We start from the raw sequence: 25,198 nt of genomic DNA, 5'->3' as shown, positions 1-25,198 counted from the left end.
CTGCCAGCACTAAAAAGAATGGCAAAATGCTGCTCCTTTTTAGCGCTGGCAAAAAGATGCCCTTGCTGCCGTGGCAATCACTTTTCGGTGCTCCTTTGGCACAGCATGTCTAAATGCTGCGCCAACGGAGCACCATAATGTCCCCCGCCGTGTGGTCGGTCACGCGGTGTGACATTGGTGTGGGGGCGGCCGGCATGTGTACACCACACCCCCATGCCGGCGTATAACACTGGTCTGTGTAGCTCTTTAGTAATTCTCAAACTGTGAAATGTAAGATAGCCCTGAACTAGGAGTTGAAATTGTGAACTTTTCCAGATGTTTTTTGGCCTGCAACTTCCAGCATTCCTTGCCAATGGTTATGCTTACTGGGACTTGCAGTCCAACAACATCTGCATGCTTCCAGTCAGTAGCCTAATTTGTCTTTTGAGGTTTTGGGAAGTCTTTCTGGAGTAAATTATTGTTCTAATGCCTCTTTTTTGCCCATGTTCAACTCTTGTAACAAAAGAAATACAGTGCAGAACTTCAATGGGTTAACTTTCATTCTATTTATAGAAATCTTTTGTGTTGCATTTCTAAGTTAGCATTCAAGGCAGCTTGCATAAATCGGTTTAAAAACAGAGAGTACTCTTTCAGTCTTAACAGAAAGAATCTCTCTCTCTCCCTGGCTTTGCTTCGCGAACGAAGATTCAGGAAGGACTCATCCCGCGCTTTGTACAAGTGCGTTGGTGACTAAAAAGGCCAATCCGGGATAAACAGGTCCGGTTGCAGAAAGCACAGCGGAAAGTCTCCTTTGATGATGTTTCCGGGTTGCGGTTTTTTCTGCGTTGTTGTTTCACAGAAAGAATAAAATCCTGGTAAAAAGAGGACTTCAGATGCTAGGAGAACATGCCGTTTGTAGTTGAATATGACAGGAAAGGGTGCCATCTGAGGCTTTTGGGATTAATATTCTTGAAGAATAGTTCCTACATAGTGCAACACGATAGCAATTTCATTGCAATGCAGTAGGACAATGGATGGTATGCCTCTTCAGTTAATTGCAAATGGATAAAGGGAAAAAAAATCTGTAGGTGAACACATTACAAGAAATGTGTGTTGTCATAACTTCAAACCATTTATTAACTTGGTATGTTGATCTAAAGTGTAATCACCATCGCACCTTATCTCTTCCTGAGAGCCTAAATACTCTGAGTAACATATCTATTCTGATTAAATTAGCCAGGTGTAATCCAAGGTGATGAAAATAGCAAAAGAGGTAAAATTACATCCTGTTATTGGGATCAATATGTTATATGTATTATAAATTAAAAGCACAATACTTTAATTATCCAAAATCTTTAAATATCCAGACTGATATTATTATAAGAGGAAATTTAAATGAGATTAAGCTTTAATACTGTAGAGTATTAAATCCCACGGTCCATTAGGATTTACTTCCAAGTAACTGTGGGTGGAATTGCAGTTTTACAATCTAATCCTGTTCATGCTTATACGGATGCAAGTCCTACTATATACATTGGGACTTGCTTCCATTTATTGTCCATAGATTTGCATATTATCCTAACATTTATAATCATGTGTAGTTGCTTATGAACTCTGGCAGAGTTAGAAATACTTGTAAAAACATTGTTGACAAATCTGAACTGCTTAGTAGTTCTTGTATGGGTTAAGTCTTCTGTAATATTCTCTCTCTCCACTCCACTGCCACCCAATTTTTAAAAATGACATTTAATTTTCAAGGTAGTTTTATTCCATTTGATATGAATGGGGAGGCAAACTTTTTGAAAATCCATGCCTTGGGTTTTGTCTTGTCCCCAGCAGCTTCTCAACACAGGTTACAGAATAATTCGGTATTCTTCCTGTAGCATAAATTTCATTGTTAGTTTTTTTACAACTGCAGAAGTTTCTCTGAGTTTCCCCAGTACATTCCTATGTGTCTGTTCTTCCCACCCACCGCACCCAAGTTCATAAACATTCCAAGCACTACTGAGCCCATGGGATCAAAGGTCTAAAGCAGGGGTAGGCAACCTTTTTGAGCCGGGGGCCGGGTTGCTGTCCCGCAGACAACTGGGGGGCCGAAGCCAAAAAATAAATAATTAAATAATTTTAAAAAATATATAAATAAACCGGGACAAAATTTTCAAATGGAGGGCACTTTTTTTTTTAAAAAAATGGAGGACATAAAAAAAATTGCTCATTTTTTAAAAAAATGTTAATATAAATGCATGTTTCTGAGGCGTCTATAGACAATTGCCCCCCTTGCCCATCTCCTCCTGATAGGCCAAAGGCCCCACACCCTCACGCAAGAGGCCAAAGGCTCCGGTGGCAATCGGCGGCAATCGGCAGCAGGACAGGGCTGGGGCCGGTCCCAAGGCCTTGCCGGGCCGCATCCGGCCCGCGGGCCGCAGGTTGCCTACCCCTGGTCTAAAGCTAACTAACCCTACAGGATGGGAGACCTCCAATGAATACTAGGTCCTATAGGTTATAAGGAAGGAACTGGCAAACCAACTTCAGAGTATTCCTTGCCAGAGGAAACCTTATGAAATGCATTGGGGGGGGGGTCACTATAAGTCAACAGGTGACTTCAAAACACATACATACAAAGAGCATTAATTCTGTTCTTAGTTGACTTTGTATTTCAGCAGAGGCATCACCGCAAGAGATGTTTGTCCTTTCTTAACAGTTAGAATCATAAAAGTTGGAAGACACCACAAAGGCCACCCAGTCCAACCCTCTGACACACAGGAACACAGAATCAAAGCACCGCAGACAGATGGTCATTTAGCCTCTGTTTAAAGACCTCCAAAGAAGGAGACTCCTCCATGCTCCAAGGGAGTGTGTTCCGCTGCTCTTACCATCAGGAAATTCTTCTTAATGTTTAAATGGAATCTCTTTTTTTAAAGATAGAATCAGAGGCTGGATGGCCATCTGTCGGAGATGCTTTGATTGAGATTTCCTGCATGGCAGGGGTTGGACTGGATGGCCCTTGGGGTCTCTTCCAATTCTGTGATTCTATAAATCCTCTTCCATTGTACTGTGTCCTAAGCAAAAAACAACCTTGCTCCATCTTCAGTATGACATCCCTTCAAATATTTAAACAGGGCTATCATGTCACCTCTTAACTTTCTCTTCTCTAGGCTAAACATATCTGGGTCCCTAAGCCTTTCTTCTTAGGGCATGGTTTCCAGATCTTTCATCATTTTGGTTGGCCTCCTTTGGACACACACTAGCTTGTCAGTATCCCAGCTTTATTGAAGGTGTATCTTGTTAATTTATTTCCACTACCCCCCCCCCCCCCCCAAATTTCACTCATATAGGAGATCAGTGTTTTAAATGAAATTACAACATCCCAGTGTGGGAGCAGGAAATTGATAGGAGAACTTTGAGTAGGTATTTATGTAAATGAGTGGTTAGATATTTGATTGATGAACCTATATGCTTTTGAACTGGACAACTAGAATACTTTGTTCTGCAACTCATCAGTTTAGATTTACATAAAAGTTAATTGCTGTGTGTCAAGTGCCATCTTGCTTTCAATTGCTAGTATTGCCAACTGTCAAAAATGTTGTATTAATGATACTGATTAGAAAAGCATTTGACCTATTTGTAGAAATATACAGGAACACATGCTTTATGATATCCTGTTTTCTCTTCCTAATCTAAAATCCCTTAGTTTGCATGTCTTGTAGAAGTGAGTTTCATTTACCTAAATTTGTGATTATCAAAGATTTTCAGTGCCTCACTGCTCAATCTTAGACTGAGGAGATTCCAACTAAACCTTAGGAGGAACGTCCTGACAGTAAGAGCTGTATGACAGTGAAACACACTCCCTTGGAGTATGGGAGTCTCCTGCTTTGGAGGTTTTTAAAGAGAGGCTGGATGGCCATCTGTCAGGGATGCTTTGATTTTGTATTCTTCTTCTTATTTATTATTATTAACCTTTATTTATAAAGCGCTGTAAATTTACACAGCACTGTACATACAACCTTTTTAATTAGATGGTTCCCTGCCCTCAGGCTTACAATCTAAAAAGACAGGACACAAAAGGAGAAGGGAGTGGTGGTGGGGAAGGGGATGAGGTCCAGCAGTCTTCTCTACCTCTAAGGCCTGGACCAAGGCAGATGGACTGGAGGGAGGGCTTGGCTTCTTGGAGCAAGCCTGCCTCTCTCTCCCTCAAGATGGTGGCTGAAGGGAGGGCTTGCATGGCAGAATGGGGTAGGACTGGATGGCCCTTGTGGTCTCTTCCAGCTCTATGATTCAGCACTTGAACTGTATCAAAACCCGTGTTTTTCCAGAAAAGTTTATATATAAACACTTTCTACTGCCCTATACATACCAAGATCTGAATTAGTATGTTTATTGGATTCAGTTGTTTAATTCTGTTCATAAGAGGTTTTGTTGTTAACTGTAATTAAGTCGCCTACAATGTATGGTGACCTTGTGAATGAGAGATGTCCAAGACTCCCTGTCATCAACTTCAATGAGTCTTCCCACCTGTAATCTTTTCTGACTGTCTCCCAGTTGATCAAGTATTGTCTTTTTGAATGAACCATACCTCCAAAGATACAGCCTCAGTTTGCTCACTTTTCCTTCTGAGGAGAGTTCAGAGTTCATTTACTCCAGGCCTCATTTATTGGTCGTTTTATCAATCCTGTATAATTCTCTTTGATTTCTTGATTTATTCATTGTCCAACTTTCACAGTCACACGGGATCCAACATTATTAGATGATAAATCTTTACAATTGAGGATCTTGTCTAGTTCCTTCATGGCTGGTCTTTCAATTCCTAGTCATATTTTGATTTCTTGACTACAGTCTCCATTTTGATTTATGACAGAGTATAGTCTTTGCCTATTTCAGCATATTCAGCACATTAAAAATTGTGTACATCTTTGGTCAGCTTTTTTGTTCGTGTTCAACTATAACTTTGCTTTTGCACTTTCTTCCTTCGCTTTTTTTTCTCTCTCTCTCTCTTATAAGAAGTACTTAATGTTAATCTTACATGTCCTATAAAATTTTATATGTTTTACAGCCATTAGTAGTTGAAATAAAATATTTGGCGGAAAAACAATCAATTATACTTGAAATAGCTTAAATGCCATATTTCAATTATAACTTGACAATTATACTTTTTTTCATTTTCTAATAAACTTTTAAAGAGACCGTCATTCAACATGTAATTGTTCTTTATGTTATTTATTATTTAGATGTTAAAATAAAAACCCTTCAAGTGCATATTCAGATCTAACTCCTATGGAACATTTGAAATTGTTAACAGACTATGTTTAACATCTCTGAATTTCTGTTTGCAGAAAGCTGTGCTTTCTGGGGAAAGTCATTTGAAAACGTTCCATTTTGTTCTTTTCATTTACTCTGTTTACTATTAGTTAATTATATTGCTGATGTACTGCATTAAAGAGTAAAATAGATTGAAATGCCTCATTTTCTGGGAAACATATGAACAATGTAATATCTATGTTTCAAATAAATCCCCTATTCCATTTTATATATTGATGAAACATGAATTTTTACCCTGCTGTATAGTAAGACAGAATTGCACATAAGACTCCACAGAGCGTTCCCACTAATTTCTATTAGTTAGCATATTTGTCATACCTTGAGACTATGTTGCTTAGTTTTCTAACTATAGCCACAGCTGTTTTTGTGTTTACAAAGCTGCTCTTAAAATAGGCAAAGTGTGACTACTAGTCTGCTTGTTGGCAGTAGGTTCTCATTTTAAAAACTGACAAATATTTATAAGCCTCCTTTTTTCTAGCAGTTAACCAGCATAAAACCCATCTTTATTCTGCAATTGAAATTTAATACGTGTGCATCTGTTCAGCAGTAAGCCAAAGGACAGTATGGGATCTCTTTTAAGGGGTAATAATGAATGTCAGTTAGAGGGGTTTTTTTTTGTACATTGTAGTTTTAATGATTAAACACAGTGCTTGTAACTCAGTTTACCAGTCTGTTCCTGCTAGTGTCATCTTCTGTCTTTGCAGCTGCTAAAGAATAGATTGGCTTTTATATAGAAAACAAAGATGCCTTTATACACAATGGGCTGGAAGAATCGTAATTGTTGGAGAGGAACATATATAACGAGCTATTGCATAATTTTATAACATTAAAATGAAAGCCACATAAATCTTAAAATCCTGTGGTTTGAAAAGAAATATTTTACACAAGCAATATCATATGTAAGTTGTTATTGTTACCTGTTTCATGTAGTGCCTTCAGTTACCCATGGCACTTTGAATGAACCCAGCTGAAAGAAAAAGTTGCCAGCAATCTAAACATTTTCAGAAGAGGAGACCACAGGCAGACACAATAATCATTACATAGAAGCAAGATTATATGCTGGTGTTCAGCTCAAGCAAAGTAATTAAATATAAAGAGTAAGAATATTAGAGGCTACATTTGCACATAATAAAAAACTGTACAGTTTGCTCTCCACATTTGCAGCTTTGACTTTTGCGGATTTGATTATTTGCGGTTCTGATTAATATGTTCTCTCTAGAAATCTCTAGGTCCTCCAGTGCAACTCTGCCAAATGCTGACCATAGAGTTGTGCTGGAGCACATAGAAGTTCCTAGAGAAAACAATTCTCTAGGCCTTTATTGGTCCTCCAGCATGACCTGTATTCTCTGGATTCTGTGTGGAGTGATTGATTTAACGCAGGGATAGCGAACTTATGGCACATGCGCCAGAGGTGGCACTCAGAGCCCTCTCTGTGGGCACATGTACCATTGCCCCAGCACAGAGTTTGCCAGAGTTTGTTACTAGAAAGCCAGAGGGACATGGCAGTTTGCAATAAATAAGTGGGTTTTGGGTTGCAGTTTGGGCACTTGGCTTCTAAAAGGTTCACCATCACTGATTTAACATATGTTGCTCAAATGCAACGTACAGTAGATATAATTAAATCTTCAAATACGGCAGTGATGTACTTAGCTACTGACACTTTATGAAGTGTTACAAGTCTGCTACCATGTCTGTAAAGTGTTTTTTTTTCCTCCCCTACTTAAGAATGTGAAACTGTCTGCTGAAGTCGAACCATTCATTCCTCAGAAGAAGGGTCTGGATTCACATATGATGCCTATGGCGCTTCCTAATGAGAATGGAGGTGTTAATGGTGTGGAAGCAACTCCTATTCCCAGCTACCTGATTACTTGCTACCCATTTGTTCAGGAAAACCAGTCCAATAGGTAATAGTTAAATATATTTTGTAGGTAAATAATAGAGTTTAAATATTAGCTGTATCTTAGTAGGATTTTGATTTTGATTTTATTTGAAGTTGTTTTGATTTTTGATTGGCATAAATCAGGCTTCCTGAGTTCTAACATAATGGGAAGCCATAGCACTAAACTTCAATGTGGGACCACTCCATTGGCAGTATAGTGCACTGAACCCATGTATAAGAACAGATTTCATAGAAGCCAAACAGAATAGTTATGGAGGCAATCTTTGCTCCTGATCATTTCTCTCCAGTTTTTTTTAGTGATTATTATCTGTTTTTATTCCGTGTGCCTCCTTATTAAAAAGATAGATAGGGTCCAGATCTTCTTTCGAGCCATTTTTCAATGCTGATATCTGCCAGAGGAGTGAAGTCAGCTGCTTCTCAGTTGCATCCTGCCTGTATCAATATTCAATATTTGCCTTTCCATCCTGGATATTAGCCTAGTGTGCTATGAATAGATTGAAAGTTGGAAACTACTCTTATATGCACTGAGAACAGGGCTGTGATTTAAACCTCTGAAACACCAGTATATTCTAAGTATTCTTTTATGTGTAAATGTATATATTAGTGTATGTTTAATTTCTTTATCCTTTTGTTGTTATCTCCCTACTTGTCCAGTATAATAAATTATGTACATACATTCAGTAATACTCCAAGGACTGTTTATGAAGTTTAGTGTAATCAGTTCTGCATTTTTAAGACAACAGAGACATTTGAACTGAGAAGGAGTTTATATGGGATAAACATTTGCAAAATATTTTATATATTGCAGACAGACTATTGCAGATGTAACTTTTCAACAATTGTATCATTTCTGTTTTGTTTTGTTTTGCAGACAACTTCCACTATATAATAATGACATCAGATGGCAACAGCCAAATCCAAACCCTGCTGGCCCGTACCTTGCTTATCCCATTATTTCTGCTCAGCCACCTGTTTCTACTGAGTATGCATATTACCAGTTGATGCCAGCACCATGTGCTCAAGTCATGGGTTTCTATCATCCTTTCCCAGCACCGTACTCTGCACCCTTTCAGACAGCAAGTGCCATAAATACAGTTGCAACAGAATGCACAGATCGCCCAACCCAGCCAAATCAAGTATTTCCAGTGTGTAGCCAGCGTAGTAGAAGTGCCAACAGGGGACCAACTGTGCAAAAAGTAAGCTTGTTGTGCACTTGAGAAATGATAGTGATGATAAATAGCTAGATAAATGAAGTCTTGGGAGTGTATCACTGAAATACATAATTATGAATATCTGTTCAGGTTTTTCATTATGGCAGTGAAAATGTTTTGGGAAAAGGGGGTTTTGTTATTCGAAAAGAGAACCATCAAAACACCCTTTTTGTACCAAGAACAAGTCTGTTGCATTTTACGTGCCAATATGTATGTATATGAGGAAATGTGTTTTAATGCACAATCTTATGGTGGTATTTTTCCACGCATTGTATTTATATCTTGTGGGTGTGAGATGGTATTTTTAATATATGGTCTATAGTTTCAAGTCTCTTTCTTCGGTAGTTGCCAAAAAGCCCAAGCCTTGAGTGTGTTGTGTGATTCAAGACTTTTCCATTTGTACTGACTTGGCAGGTATATTTTATATTTTTAAATTTTTATCTGCTCTGAATTTAACACACTCCTAATTAAAATAAAGTATGCTCCTTCTTGGTTTCTTTTGCTGGAAGAGTCTTGTGGTGCTGGAGTTGCCTAAAAGATAAGTGTTGTAAAACCCACAATCCTTGTCTGAAAAACCTGGATGTATGATTTATCTGCACAAATATATTTGTTATCCGGTAGGCCAACAGGCATTTTTTCAACAATTTAAAGATACCAGTTTTCTACTTCAAGTTTCTGCCTGAGCAGAACTGGTTTTTCAGAATGAGAAACCTGATTATGAACCTGTAATTTCTGTTTGTTAACCATGTTTTCGTATTCCAGTTCAAGTTGCCAAGTGTTGAAATATTTACAATATGGGGTACTCCCTTGCTACTCAGGCTACAGTCCCATCATATACTGTGCTTGCTTTATAAATGTGCAATTGGAGAAACAATTGTAGTTTATCGTCTGCATAATTGTGTTGCTTAGAGTCCAGTATACACATAATAGTCAATATTGCATTTGAAAGTGTTCAGTTCTAGTGGTTCTGAAGATTTATGGTAAATTTCTGTGTTCATCATGTTGCATTTTGAAAACATTTACTCAATCTTAGTGCAGAAATTAATACTTTTATCCCACATTCCTGCAGCTCTGAAGAGATGGCACACTCCCAGATGTGCTTTTGACACTTTAAATTTGATAACTTAATTTTAATGTACCTATTAAATTGCAGTCTTAGAAAACACAGGAAATAATAAGAATGTATTAGAATTGTAATTGTACAAATTATATATTATAAGTAAATACAGTTAAACTAGTATACAGTTAGCGTTCCTTTTTCACAAAACTTTGTATACTTAATAATAATAAAAAACCAATAGATCCTACTGTGCCAATAGTGTCTCAGTGCTGCCTAACTACTGCTGAATATATATTAAAAGCATTCAGTTTATTAATTTCTGCTGCCCTCTATACTTTCTTCTGTCATTCAAGGAATGATGGAATATTTTATTATTTACATCTGTACTGATGTAATCTAAAGTTAGAAGTTAATGCTAGACTTATGCAGGTTATGCTCAATCATCTGTTGCAAAAGTAGCTAGTAAATGAAGGAATTGCTATAAATGGTACTTTTACAGCACTTTAACATTGTCTTGCCTAAATCTTCTCCACCGCTTAACCAGCTAATCTCTTTGGTCTGCTAATCTTTTTAAAGCATCAACAACCTTTGCAGACCCACATAAAAAACAAAAGGCCTCCAGTAAAAAGTGTTGCTACTCAGAAAGAGACCAGTGCATCCGGCCCTGAGACCAGACCTAAAATTGTATTGTTGGTAGATGCTTGTCAACAAACAGGTATGCCAGTTGTATGTTTCCATGTGTGTTAAATAAAGCTGTATTATAATTTGAATTTTGTTGAAATCACTTGTACATTGTACAGTTTATAAGACTGCAGAAAGAAATAAGATGGAAATATTGTAAATGTCCACATTTTGAAATGAGACTGGAAACAACTTTTCAATAATTTATCCCAGATCTTGTGTCAATTTACAATGGCAGCATTCTAACAATTTGTCCTCATCTCTAACCCCCTTTAACAACAAATGTGAATCTCATATGTTATACTTCCCTGAAATAAGTCAAACCCATCAGATTTCAGTGATTATATTTGCTGTGCTGTTTTAAGAGTTTTAGTTCATCTTGTTTATTTCCCATGTTGTGTGTGCATTAGTGTAGAGACATCTAAGATCATTGGCCATTCCTGCATTTGGCTATCTTTCTTTCTTTCTTTCTTTCTTTCTTTCTTTCTTTCCACTGTCGAGTTCTTGTACTATTTGCCTTGGTCTCTGTAAAACAGTCAGGCTTTTATTTCCAGTATTTGATGAACGCTTGTCCTCATAAATATTGTCTCCCTCCCCAACATAACAGTTTAAAGCACTCCCAACTTGATTTTTCAGACACTTAGCAAAAACATTCCTGACTCATGAAACGGGATGGGCATGTGGAGTTGAACAGTAATCGCTTTATTTGGGAATGTTTGTATTCTTTGTGGAAACCAATTTCACACACATACTTAACCTGTCTAATCTACAATTTCTCTCTCTCTCTTTTTTTTCCTAAAGGAATAAAATTAATTTGATTTAAATAGGAATGGATGCTGGAAAATGTTACTTTCAGCTTCTTTAGTACTTAGCATAAGGAGAATTTTTGTTAAAATAAAACTGATGTATAAAATTATATAATCCAAAAAGTAGGTAGGGCTGTGTTTATGTAACAAGATCACTGTTCATGTAGAGTGACAATTGTGGAGTAGCAAAAAGAATAATTTCAAACTTGTTACCCTTTGATAGCTAGAAAATCCAGTCACAGCAGGCTTATTTTTGATGCTAAAAGGTTGGGAAAATTCTTTAGCTTTGTTTGAGTGGCTTTCTCTTGATTCCACCACCATCAAACACACGTTTGGTGAGGACTTGAGAAAGGGCCTTCTTGGTAACTGTTCCTACTCTCTGGAACTTCCTTTCATGGGAAGCTAGACTGGCTCCTTCCATGCTTTCATGTTTCAGCAGGCTTCTAATGTATAAACGTGAGCATTTAAATGGATGTTTTATTTGTAACTTTTGTATGTTTTAAAATGTCTTTATATTTTTAATGTGTGGATTTTTAATTGTGAAAATTTTATTAAGGTTTTGAAAACTTCCTGTCCTTCAGAGCCACCTTTGGTCCCACTCTGGGAGAAAGGTGATATACAAGTTAAATAAAGAAACATCTTTTGTAAAGGGAAGGCCTAGATAGCCTACCACTATGATGGTTTTTGATAAATTAATTCAAATCAGTTCAAGAGTAGTGGTGTCCCAGTAATCCCATATCTGTTGCCTTTCAGACTTCCCTTCAGAGATAGCAAGCAAGTCACTGTCTGAGAGTGTGAGCCCCATGCACTGGAAACCAAAAAGCAGGCAGCGACGATCCTCTCATCCTGCAGAATCTTCTAGTGAGCAAGGGGCCAGTGAAGCAGACATTGACAGTGACAGTGGCTATTGCAGTCCCAAGCACAGTAACCAAGCTGCAGTTGTGACTTCAAGGAGTTCTGAATCTGCTGCAGGAAATGTAGGTAGACCCGACTGGAAAAGGGAACTAAATCCTGAAATAAGGGTTGAAGATTGCACAAAGTAAGCAACATTTTAAAATAAACTTTACAACTTTTTTTTTCCAGATCACGGAACCATCAGTATATCCAGGTAAAGTTCCTGTATTAATTGGTCAAGAAAATCAGTTTAATTGAAGATTAGCTTGTCTCTTCTGGTGTTGTATCCCTCTGAGCTGTATGGTATCTTTCTGTTCCTGCTTGATGTAATGAAACTGATGCAATCAGTGTTGAAATAATGAATATATCTCCATGATTTTAACTCATCAGCTGTGTATTTTCATGAAGCAATGACCCATAGACTTGCTTATGAAATTTAAAACTCTTGATTTTTTCCCCTAAATACCTTATGTTGTCCATGTTGCACATATGATCTTGAATTTTAATGAAGGCCTTGACTACCTTCAGTAGTTATTGGTGTAACAGTCTACCTACGTCTAAGCTTATCACTCCAAATTTTGTGCTGCTGTTTGACAAATTCTCCAAGCTTGTGCTGATGTTTAATTTCCCTCAGGAGTGCAGATAAGGCTTGGATCCTAATTAAACATTTCTTCATATTCTTCTTCTATTATGCTAATCTAATACTAATAACTTGCAGAAGAGAAACAAAAGCATGTTTGAAAAGAAAGAAAACATGACAGGTTTGGTAGAAAGCAAATGGAGAAATAGTTGTTGTCAATTTTAGGACTGCTAAATGCATTTCAAAATGGGAAGGTGATAGACAATTATCAGTCACTTACCTTTCTGATCTGAAATACTGAAAACAGTGTTGACTAACAAGATGGGCCTTGCACTGAGCATTTCCTTTCTATATGTGGCTTTACACACACACACACACACACACACACACACACACACTATCTATCTATCTATCTATCTATCTATCTATAATGTTTATTCTTGACAGTTTACCTTCTTTCCTATATGAAACATTTTCTTAAATGCTTTCTTTCAGGTGGTGACAGTTGGGCAAATGTCAGCTCCCAGGCAACTCAGAAAAAGCCTTGGATGGAGAAAACACCAGCCTTTTCAAGAGGTGGGAGACAACCCGAGCAGCATAATAGTTCACAGGTACTATTTCATTTATTTATGTTAAACATCCTCTAGGGTTTCAGGGCAGCTTAGAAATCATGAAAGAAAAATCAGGATAGTCCCTGCCCTATTCCTTTAAAACCAAAGTGACATGGCATACAAGGAAATGTTGAGGGAAGAGGAAAAAACCTCACACGCCCATAAGTTTTTCTTTGTGGTTTCTATGACTCACACAAATGGGTTATCCTGTGTATGGACAGTGCCTGTCTTTGAACATTTTATCGTGTTCTGGAGAGTTTTGGTGGTAGCCTCTCCCCCCTCCAACAGCCCCATGTAAAGGGCTTCCTACTGCAACTAGCCAGTTTCTTTTCAGCCACCATTCCAGCTGCCTCGTCAGGAACAGCATTCGCATATCACATATATTCATGTACAAGTCAACCTCATGTATAAGTTGAGGGAAGGATTTATGGCCAAAATCTTGGGGTTTTATATGACCTATTGATAAATTGGGGGTAAAACTTAGGGGCATGTAACAAAGGCTCTAAAGGGGGAAACACCGTTTCCCTCCCTCCTTCTTTGGACCTCTTTTGACCACCTAACATCACTTCCCTGGTGCTAGAGAGGAAGGTTTTCATATCAGATTAAGAAGGGAATTGAATTGTGTAAAATTTTAATAAGGAAAGTTTTTAATGACATGAAACCTTTTTATACCATTGTTTTATGATTGCAAGATTTTGTATTTTGTATTATGAATAAAGTATTTTAAATAAAGATTAAGAAGGGAAGGAACTGGAGGGACATGGGGAGAGAAGGTTAACATTGGATTGAAAAGGGAAGGAAATTGAGGGAAATGGGGTGTTTGTTCAGTGGGAAGAAAAGGTTTGGAGGGGGAAAAGGTTAACATCAGATTGAAAATGGAAGGAACTGGAGGGAAATGGGGTGGTTGTTTGGTGGGGAGAGAATCATAGAATCGTATGAGGTTCCTTCAGTGTTTGGGTGAGTTGCATATTATTGCCTTGTGTGCCCACTGTGTGGTGTTCACACCACAGGCTAGATGCAGCAGACTGCTCTGCCTTGAAACTGGGTTGTATGAACAGGCCATGAAACTATTGTTCCAGGTCCTGTTCTCTGGAGCAGCAGAAAACAAGCTTGCTCCCTCCACAATATGACATCCCTTCAAATATTTAAACGGGGCTATCATATGGCCTCTTAACCATATCTTCTTATGGCTAAACATCCCCAGCTCCCTAAGTTGTTCCTCATAGGGCATGATTTCAAGACCCTTCACCATTTTATGGAACATTTGGGGAACATTCCAGTGTTCCCTTCTTTCTACTGTTTCGCTTCAGTAATCACACATTGGATGGTAGACTCTATTTAGTATGCATTTTGAACTCTGCTTATAGCCAGCACTTTCACAGCTTAATTGTAACCCATGCTTGTTTGTTTGTTACATAGCCTGCCTTTAGATGTAGGGGCCACAGCACATCTTCAGAAAGAAGACAAAATATGCAAAAGAACCCCGAGAAACCTGTAAGCTCAAACCAGTCAAGTCGAAAGGAGCAGAGTCCTGGGTCATTATATTTTGAGGTAACCTTTTTGTTCATCTTGCTTATGATAATTGTAATTACCCAAAACTTTGCTGATAGATGCCTAGTAATATATTTTTCCAGTGACAGCATAAGACTGAATAAGCATGATAATTTTAAAGTGTATAAAGTTATTGCTTCAAAATCTTAACAATGAATTCTATTCCACTTGCTTTATTATTAATTAGTTAGTTCATACCTGCTTGTCTCTCAATATGGTGCCCAAGGCGGTTCACAATATACAGTGAGCCCATGTATAATCTGGAAACCATTCCCTGTGAGGAGTGACTTAGAGAGCTGGGTATGTTTAGCCTGGAGAACTCAGCCATCTTATAGGACCAGGCATGAAAGCCATGGAATTTGGCCTTCTGCCCAAAGGGTGGCCAGGGCCAAAGTAGAGTTCTTTGTGGGTGAGCTTGGAGAGGCAGATTCCATTGAGGTTGCAGACCATGACAGCTGGGAAGGTGAGGTGGGCCATCCCCATGTTTTCCACCATGGAGAGATGTGGGGAGACCAGGACATAGTAGACCTGCTTCACTGATGCAAGCAGCCCCACTGCCCCATGAAATCACAGTTCCTGTAGTAGGCACAGCACAAAGCTCCCCTTATCCCAAGACCATCCTGCCAGCCTCAGTGTGACTCAACCCATGCAGCAAAGAAGTGCTGGTGAATAGTGTAAGCCCAGCCTGACCTTCCAGAGCATGTCTGCCATCTTCGTTTTTGGACAAGGAGCCCCATACGCTCTGCCTGCACAACCACCTCCCCCTTAGGCTTTTTCTGGAGCTGAGTGGTCCGCCATTTGCTAGCTCATCTTCATCCTCAGCCCATCCCCACTTCAGCATGGTCGCCAGGTGAGGGGAAGGGAGTACACCCTGGTAGCCCTACAGATGGCTTGCTAGGCTGTACCAGTGGCATTGGTCCCAGAGGGAGTTTGGAGCAGAAATTGAAAGGAGTGTGTCACGGCGGCAGCTTCTGCCTTTCTACCTCTCCAACGTCTTGCTCACTCACTCTATCTGTCCAGTCCCTTGCCACCTCTTGGAATGCCTGTGGCAGATGCTGCTGTGGCAGTGGTGCTTTCACATGGTAGCCTTCCTCCCCTCCCTCCCTCCCCTTCTCCATCCTCAGGGTTCCAGATTCTATGCAAAAATCATATTACAGTACATGAAGGTTCCCAGAAGGGTTTCCTGTCATAATAGGTGGCCAAATGTTTATTAAAACTAAATATACATTTAAAAAATGGACAGTAAAACATGCTTTCATTGCACTTTGCTATCTTACTATCATTATCATCTTCACTTTAATTCTGTTAAAATGAACAATTAAGATCTCATTATAGATTATTTATTTTAACCATTCAAGGCTGACATTTGCTGATTTCCACAATTAGTTGGTTGTGGTGATGCCTTGTATTTTAAAACTTCCTGAATTGTTATTCTTCTTCTTATTATTATTATTGTTATTCATTCAGGATGAAGAAGAATTTCCTGAGTTAAATAGTGACAGTGGCAATTCCAAAGGTGGCAACATGCAGCTGAAGAACGTACCTAAAGTGGTAAGAGATGCTACAGTGCTCTTATAATGTAAATGAATTTCCATTTGGATAATTAGCTGGGGAGTGTTGTTGGGCTGTCTTGGTAGAAGACAAAGCACTGAGAATTATATTAGAGGTTTTTGTGCAGATTTCAATTTTCTAGAAATCTCAGGTTTTATGTGAAAAGGAGAAAACAAGTTTCTACTCCTTAAACCTTGATATTTGGCATGTAGGCAGTGCCAGCTAAAATCCCCAAAACCATAGATGTGACTGAATTAAGATTGAATAATACCAGGAGTGGAACATCAGTGCTCATTGATTCTATCTATAAGCACTCTCATAATCAAAACAAATTGTGCAAAATGGGGACCTGCAGTTTTTATTAGTCCATGTGAATAATTTATGTATGCCTTTCAGTTCAGCTTTTCTGGATGCAAAATTTGTATTCTTTAACAACTTGTACATACAAATCAAAGTATAAGCAACACAAATTGCATATGGAAGTAGTATGAAGAAAATTGATTGCAGAAGATCATGGAAAAAATCTTCATCAATTAATTTCTGCTAATAATTTTTGGAAGATTACAAATGAGTTGGTTTTGGGGTTAGCCACACAATCTGGCAGAATGACACAATCTCAGATAGCAGATGCTGGGAGTTAGCAGCAAAGTGTTAAAGGAAAGTGCTATGTTACTGTCTTTCTACCTTGTTCCCATAAGCTAGCCTGCTTCCTTTTAGTGGGGTAGAAGTTGCTGTCCCATCATACATTAATTTGTATGTGAAAGATTTGACCACTTATAGAATGCACAATATAAAGTTCATGCATTGGATTAATATAGTTGGGCTACTCAAGGAGTAGTAGATGAGCAGATGAACTGCAGAAATCAGGTTTATGATGTTAGGCTTTGCCTCACAGCACCTTTTAACTTTGCGTTCTTTCCTTATTTGCAGTTGGATGATTTACCTGAAAATTCTCCAATCAATATTGTACAGACTCCAATTCCAATCACTACCTCTGTTCCCAAAAGGGCAAAAAGTCAAAAGAAGAAAGCTCTGGCAGCAGCGCTGGCTACAGCTCAAGAATATTCAGAAATCAGCATGGAGCAGAGGAAACTCCAGGTCTGTTCTTAAAATGCAGTAGTTGTCATGAGTGATTTATTTAAATCAGGAATGACATTTTGACCAGTTGACTCTACCAAATAGCAATCCTGTAGTTTCACTTGTAAACAAAAGAAAATAAATTTTCAAGTTATAAAATATTTTCCAGCATTAGATCTCTGTGTTAGATTTTATGTGTACAGCTTATTATGCATTACTGTTTGGCTGGATTCTTGTTGTACTACACTGGGAAGGAAAAGACAGAGCCCCAAATGCCAAATGTGGTTGCCATGAAGGATTTTAGGCACTGGACAAATGGACTGATTTGGAATCAGTAGATTTTTATCTGGCATCCCTCACCACCACTGTGTGACACTGGAAAAGGAGCACCCACTAGCATATAGCAGCAGCAGCCTGGTTCATAATCATCATACTTCCTGCATAGCTAGATGAAAGCCCATGCTGGTAGGCTAGATATGCTTTATATCTGAGTAGATATATGCCCAGTATGAACAATGGAGGCCCAGTGTGGATGTTTATAGATATATAATGGATGCTATTAAAAACAGTTGGCCTTCTGTATCATCAGGTTCTGCATTCACAAATTCAATCAACCATGGCTCAAAACATTTTTTAAAAATTCAAAAAGTAAACCTTGATTTTCAGTTCTTTGCCATTTTATATAAGTATATATAATGGGACTTGAGCATCCACAGATTTTGGTATCCGTGGTGGATCCTGGAACCAAGTCCCAGTGGAAAAGTTAGGCCCACTGTATAACGGTGACAGAGATATTGTCTCTCTTTGATGCATGTGTGTTCTAACTCAGAAAGTATATAGATTAGAACACCTCAGTAATTTTTAACATGGTAATGTAAAACTCCTGAGAGGGAGTTCACCAGGCAGGTCCAGCTCCATCAGGACTAGCCTGGAAGAAGGAAGAGCCCTCCCTCCAATCCATCTGACTTGGTCCAGGCCTCAGAGGGAGAGAAGAACCACTGGACTTCATCTCCTTTCTCTCCATCATTCCCTTCTCCTTTTGTGTCGTGTGTTTTAGATTGTAAGCCTGAGGGCAGGGAACTGTCGGATTAAAAATAATAATTGTAAGCCGCCCTGAGAGCCATTAGGGCTGAAGGGCGGGATATAAACACCTAAATAAATAAATAAATAAATCTATGTGTAAATACAAAGAAAGTGCAGAATAGATAAAGGTTCAATTCTTGGAAAAGTGTAATAACTTACCTTCTATAGACTTTAATATAATGACTGTTTGACGCCTTACATGCTACACAATATAATGGAAGTAATATGTCTAAAATTGAAATATGTGTTTCTCCGTATCTATACACTTGTTTATATAATCTGTGACTCCATATGATAAATAGCTTAAAAGACCAAAAGAAAGCCTGCTCATTTTTTTTTAATATAAGTATCCTGAGATTTCAGTACTTCAGAATATTTAAGAGGAATGTTGATGCTAACTCTGGATTTTGCCCTTGGTCATGAGTTGGAAACCCAGATGATCAGGAGATGATAAAAAGGACTGCAAAACAGATAACAGATTAGTTGACAAATTGCAACCCTCAGTTCCTTAGTTTAAAGAGATAGGTGTGGGGAACCACACCTGTTTCATAATTATCCTGATAGTAGATTCTGCCTGTCACTAAGTAAGTCAATTTGTCTTTGAGTTTCACTCAAAGTCCTTTTGCTTCTCATAGACTCACTCTTGATATTGACAAAAGCTTGAATACTGATTTAAATTATTTCTGATGCCCTTGATGATGAAATGAACTATTTTTATTCTTATTATAGGAAGCTGTTTCTAAAGCAGCTGGAAAGAAAAGTAAAACACCTGTGCAGTTAGACCTGGGGGACATGCTGGCTGCTCTTGAAAAACAGCAGCAGGCTATGAAAGCTCGCCAGATCACAAATACCAGGCCCCTCTCCTACACAGGTAGGTACAGTCTATTTGTATGTCCTTTTAATAAATTTTGCAAAATCTGTTTAATGTAGTGATTAGTGCACTAACACTGGGCACAGTGAGTTTTAATGTGAAGCAGCTAGTGTGGTGTTAGCACTATCTAGGAATCAAACACAAGTATTGCATTTGGATTTTATTCCTTGAGCAGTATTCACCTGTGAAGTATAGACCATGTAGTATTTTAAAGCTTAGGTAGCTAATACAAGCTAGTACAAAATGCCATGGCAGACATGAAGAGCACATGCATCTGGGACATCTACTTGATACAGAATGAGATTCCAGAAACAATGTCCCCATTTGTAAACATTGGGGGTAGTGAATTATTATTTGCATAGCATTTAGCTTAGTCCTGCCCTATCTCTGATCATTCGAGCAACTTGCTTTTTGTTTAATACTGCTAGCTTCATTGAAAGAAAATAGAAAGAGATTTTAAGAGTTTCCTAATGAAAGATGTAATGTGACTGACTTAAAGGAATGTGACTGCTATGTGACTGACTTAAAAGGAAAACTGACAATTTGTTACATGTGGTTGCCTGCTAGAAATGTAAATTCCTTACTGTTAAATGAAATGAGTACTGTGATTGCCTTCACTACTTAATTATTTTGGAATGAGGGCTTTCCAGTTGGGCCCAATAGGGCTGAGGTCATTTTCTCCAAGAACAAGTTCAAGAACACATACTGAATATCGTATGGGGTGCAAATAAAAAGCACCCAAGATGCCTAAATTGACTTTCTGGAATGAGGCTCACAGAGCGGACCCTCCAGGATCTGGCACATGTTTCCATGAAATATATATCTGCCTCTTCCTCCTCTTCTACCTCTGCCTCTTCCTCTTCCCCCATTGCTTCTTCTTCTTCTTCCTCCTCCTCTACCTCTTGTCTGCCTCGTCCGCCTCAATGCAGGCTTGCCATCCGCAGATACTATTTCTAAATAAAATAGATGAGGGAGAAATAGAAAAAAGTCAAGAAAAAAATTGTACTATATTTGATAACATCAGCCAGAATAATACTGTATATGCAAAATATTGAAAGAAACAGAATATACCACCACAAGAAGACGGGCTGTAAAAATATGGACTTAATGGAATTGGACAAGTTGATACAAATGTTAAAGGAAATGACAGATATGATTTTGGAAAAGGATTGGGAGTTGCCGGAATTGAACACGATAGGAAAAAGAAGCTCCCATGGTTAGGTAACCAAAGAAACCTGACAGGAAAAAGAAAAACAGATAGGAAAGTTTATTAACATTAAGTTCAAATGAGAAGAGTTTCACATTAAATAAGCAAAAAGAGAGAGGCAAAGATGGTTTCAGGAGCAGCCAACACCAGAAAGGAAGGAATTCATAATTTTAATGTTTTATGTCTGCATTTTGGTGTAAATATGTAAGTGTATTTATGTAATTGTTGGCATGTAAATTGTTGCACAACTGTATTAATTAGTAAATATTTGAAAAATATCAAACATTAAAATATTTTGGAATGAGTCTGCATTTTCAGAATAATTCAATATTTCTTCTGAGGAATATCTGCTTGTGCCTTCCTAATCCAATCTGAAGTAGCTGAGAATAGCAACAGTACATTTGTATGAAATGTAGGGTTTGGATTTTGGGAATTCAAAGAAATCTGTTTAGTACTCTCAACTACTTGGATAGGTGCAGCAAATTCTCACATCATTTTGACTTGTTCTTGACAGTCTCCTTCAGTTTCCAAACATGAGTTGTTATGTAATACAGAAAAGAGTAGCCAACAAAGAAAAAGAGTTTCATAGTTAGAACTGATCAGTAGGGGAAAACATGAGAATGCCAGTTTTCTTTCAGCTGCATCAGTCAGCTCTTATTCTATCCTGTTCACGTACAGTTGGCAGTGCTTCTCCTTTTCACACCAAAGAATCCACCAACAGAAAATCGTTAACGAAGGGGCAGCCATCTGTGGGTTGCCTCAGTCCTCTAGATTTCACTGCCCCAAAAGTGAAACGAGGAAAAGAAAGAGAGCTTTCAAAGCTGAAGCGCCCTACAGCACTTAAAAAGGTAAACTGCCTCTAAATACTGCTTTGTTTTAGTAATGTGGTCATCAAAGTATGGCAATAGAAATCATGAATCCTAATGGCAGGAAAGTATCTGGTGATCAGGACCGATGCTAATCCTATCATCAGTTAAGATACTGGAAACAGTGGAATCTGTCATTTTTATCCAGTTGTGATTAACTGTAGAAGGGCTGGGCAATGATGGACATATAGGGGCCACATTAGTACCCCACCAGGAGACCTCGAAGGGCTGCACCTACTGCCACACCTGCTTCCACCAAAAAACAAAACCAAAAGAACACCTTTTTGCTACACATGACCTCTATGGGGCAAGGGTGGCTTTTCTACCATGTTTTTGGGCCTTCCCAGGCCATTTAAGGCCCAGGGAAGGCCTTTAAAAAAAAAAAAACCAGGAAGTGAGCTGCTGGCCCTAAAATATCCTAGGGTGGGCCTAAAACATGGTTGGGAATGGCCCCCACACCCTGTATTTTTGAGTATTTTTTAAAAAAATGTAAAAATGTTGTTTGACACCTGAGAAGGGCTCCAAGCATCTGACACCTGAGAAGGATGCCAAACATGGTGGAAAAGCCCTGCATACCCCCAGATTGATATTTGGGGGCTATATTAGGGATACTTTGAGATTATTATTATTTTTAAACCATGGGCTGCACTTTGGACACCCCTGATGTAGAATGAGACTGTTTAACATCAGGCAGAGGAAAGATCTCCTGCAGGCTGCATGTGACTCCTGTCTTTCTGTTCTGCCATAAATGTGCCAGTGTGTCCCAGGGATTGGTTTGGGGGCAAAATATGGCCCTTGCAGTCCACATAGCTGCCCATCTCTGATTTATTGTATGACACAGCCTGTCTGCATTTCCTGGAACCTCTATTTCTTATGCTGGCATCTAGCAAAACCTACACCTACCTCTGAGATGTTTGCCATTCTCCAAATACTTGTTGATTGTTCAGACAATTGACTTTTGTATTTTATGCTATTTCTAACATTTACATTGTTTATCAGGGTTTTTAGTTAGGAGTTACTTATTCTGGCTTTTCAAAAATATTGTTTGCTGTAGTCTGCTTGCTGTTGTCTCTTTTTTTTCACTTTCCAGAACATGGCCTCTCATTACTGGCAGCAAAACATATCAGATAGACTTGATATTTTTTAACAAAAAAGAAGCTATTAATGTGTAAAAGAAGTCATTTCAATTGTTCACAACATTATATCATGGGACTTGTTTCAGATTATCTTAAAAGAGAGAGAAGAAAAGAAAGGACGCTTATCTGTGGATCATAGCCTTTTGGGAGGTGATGAAGAACAAGAGGTTAATCTGAACCTGACTCCCAACCAGTCGGAAGAACTTGCATTGCAAGAAGGTGAGAATGGTAACGATAACACTGAATCATTTCTCTGGCTACAATAATATGCTTCTCAGCTTGTATACTGTGCGTACATTCAGTTTTGGTAAATAGTGATTACCAGTACAGTGCTGTGTTTCTTGCATGTATAAAATTTCAGCTGTTTTAGGAATTTGTGCCTCCTTTTTTCAGAAATAGAAACCTTGTGCATCATTTCAGTTTAAACTGAGTGCTCAATCAGAAATCTTCTGAAGTATTGATATTTATTTTCCTTTAGGCCAATCTAACAAATATCTTACTTCAGTATTTTCTGAATGTAAGAGAATTTTACTATAACCAAGCTTCATAGTTTTTCTGACCTAAAACGGGGGTGGGGGGTGGGGTGGGGTGGTGGTGTTACAATCAGCATTCTGTTTATATTGCAATTATGTGTAATCCAGACAGGTTGAGTACTATTTCCATGATTTAAAGAAACCTGTAGAAGCATAAAAATTGTTCCCATATCTGCGTTGAAGGAGAATACAAGTTTTCTTCCTTTCCCTTTATTGTGATAGACCCTTGATTTTCACTGGATGTCACTTCCAGAATTCCCTCCACCTTCAAAAGATCTGGCCAATAGGGTTGAAAAATGGGGAGGGACAGTTGAAGAGTCCCTGTGCTCACATAATCCCATGGGAACCTCATGATCCCAGCCTGTATGTTTAAGAATTGTACTGATGGTTAACTTAAGGAATCAGTTTGTGTAAATGTATCGCTCTTCATCAATTTTAAGATTTGTGCTAATTTACAAGCTACAGTTAATGCAGGGTTTGAGAACATGTGACCCTCCATATGTTGGGCTGTAATACCCATCAGTGCTAGAGAGCATTGAATGATGGGAATTATATGTGGAGGTCTACATGTTCCTTACCTTTGCAACAGTAAATAATGAAGTCCCACATTTGGACTTAGTTTTCTGTCGTTAGTGTGTCATGGTGGGATTGTATTTTAAAATAATGATTTATTTGTTTATTTGACGTGTATCCTTCCTTTGTGCCAAAACTGGGACTCAAGGTGACTCAAAGGTTTTTGTTGTTTTTTTTTAATCCTAGTGCAGTGACACTTAGCAGATCCTCTGATGCAACAGTTATTATTTGTGTGTGTTTATTTTTCTGTTACAGAACCTGGCTTGAGTGTACCAAGTGACACCTCGCTCTCCCCAGCAAGCCAGAATTCACCATACTGCATGACTCCAGTATCTCAAGGCTCACCAGCTAGTTCAGGGATAGGTAGTCCTATGGCATCTTCAACTATAACAAAAATTCACAGCAAGAGATTCAGAGAGTAAGAATTTTTTTAAGGTTACCTCCTGCTAGACTTGTATATTTCATTCCTTTTCTATTGTATTACTTTATTTATACCCCCACTTTTCCCCCAAAGCTGGAACCAAAGGCAGCCTGTCTGATGAAGCATGTGTTACCATATTCATTGCTTTGTACAAGACCTAGCCCTATCAAGATATAATCATTATCATAGTCAAATCACATACTACAAGAAAAGGGAAAAGTAGTGCTACTAGCCAGTTTAACAAGAAGGGAGATGCTACCTTGTAGTTAATATGCTGTTTGCCTGTGTTGGGATATTCTGTTGGGTACTTTATATGCAAAAATGTGATTGAGATTTATTTATTTTAGTTCAGCAGGGACATGGCTATACTGTAGTTTAGTGACTTCTATTTCTCTAGGTGGCTGAGTACAGCATTGCTGTCTAAAGAGTCATTGGGAAACAAGTAACATGTAGGTTTGCCTCAGTTGTTTAGATGCATCATTTCCTACTGCTATATGCTCAAAGCAACATATGAAGTAATTAAAATACTGTTTTTTAAAGCTGAAGCTATAAAAACTAATGAGGCAAACATTCTCTCAAAGTAAAACAAACCAATTACAATGTATCAGCTAAATACAGCTATGTGTAGAAACTTTTTAAAACAAGATTTTGCAAGGTCTTAGCAGGGCAGTTGAAGACTGGGACTCTAGGAGGTCTCTCATTCATAGGGTTGCTATAAGTCAAGGTCTACTTTAGAGCAAATAACAACAAAGTGAGGAGGGAAGTCATATCTTGTTTGGAGATGAACTATACACAGTATGTGCTGCTACTATTAAGATTCTTCCATACCTCTGCCTCTACAAGGGTCTCTCGCTGATTTGACAGGTTAGGGACACCTGTGCTTCATTTCAGGAAAGAATGGAACATAAAGCAAGGCCTGTCCTTCTGATTTTATCCTGTACATTGAAATCCTCCTAAAATATGAAGGGTCTAGGCTATTTAGGATTTCAAAGTATAAAATCAACAGTGTAAATTGAGATTGGAAATCATCAGACAGCTGTAAACTTTTACTAAAGCAGGGAACAGGCACGGTGGCTTGCCATCATTAACAGACAAGCAGTGGGATTATACATTAATATGTTAGGAACAGTCTTCACATGGCAGGGATACATAATGCAAATCAGTAGTTCCCCAAGTTAATTGAAACTTTGATGCTTGAGGCCAAATTCTCCACTAGAGGAGGAAATGCACCTGGCTGACTGGCTTAAACAGGTAAATGGTGCTTTTAGAGAACAGCGGCAGCGAGGAAGGA

General features: G+C 38.4%; 1 protein-coding gene across 3 annotated transcripts in view; it reads left to right on the top strand.

Annotated features, from left to right (window-relative positions):
- SECISBP2L (SECIS binding protein 2 like) overlaps positions 1 to 25,198 on the top strand; it is a 39,358-nt gene that overhangs the window by 5,315 nt on the left and 8,845 nt on the right. For all 3 annotated transcript variants that reach the window (XM_042473243.1, XM_042473242.1, XM_042473244.1), the window contains 13 exons: positions 7,021 to 7,199; positions 8,067 to 8,391; positions 10,043 to 10,181; positions 11,707 to 11,930; positions 12,037 to 12,061; positions 12,923 to 13,038; positions 14,458 to 14,589; positions 16,057 to 16,140; positions 17,071 to 17,238; positions 19,030 to 19,171; positions 21,057 to 21,226; positions 22,467 to 22,599; positions 23,742 to 23,904. In XM_042473243.1, the coding sequence (XP_042329177.1) occupies positions 7,021 to 7,199; positions 8,067 to 8,391; positions 10,043 to 10,181; positions 11,707 to 11,930; positions 12,037 to 12,061; positions 12,923 to 13,038; positions 14,458 to 14,589; positions 16,057 to 16,140; positions 17,071 to 17,238; positions 19,030 to 19,171; positions 21,057 to 21,226; positions 22,467 to 22,599; positions 23,742 to 23,904 (2,000 nt within the window). The remainder of the gene's footprint in view (positions 1 to 7,020; positions 7,200 to 8,066; positions 8,392 to 10,042; positions 10,182 to 11,706; positions 11,931 to 12,036; positions 12,062 to 12,922; positions 13,039 to 14,457; positions 14,590 to 16,056; positions 16,141 to 17,070; positions 17,239 to 19,029; positions 19,172 to 21,056; positions 21,227 to 22,466; positions 22,600 to 23,741; positions 23,905 to 25,198) is intronic.

This window comes from Sceloporus undulatus, chromosome 6 (assembly GCF_019175285.1).
Source record: "Sceloporus undulatus isolate JIND9_A2432 ecotype Alabama chromosome 6, SceUnd_v1.1, whole genome shotgun sequence".
NCBI classification, from domain to species: domain Eukaryota; kingdom Metazoa; phylum Chordata; class Lepidosauria; order Squamata; family Phrynosomatidae; genus Sceloporus; species Sceloporus undulatus.
This window is presented reverse-complemented; position numbering and strand designations above follow the sequence as displayed.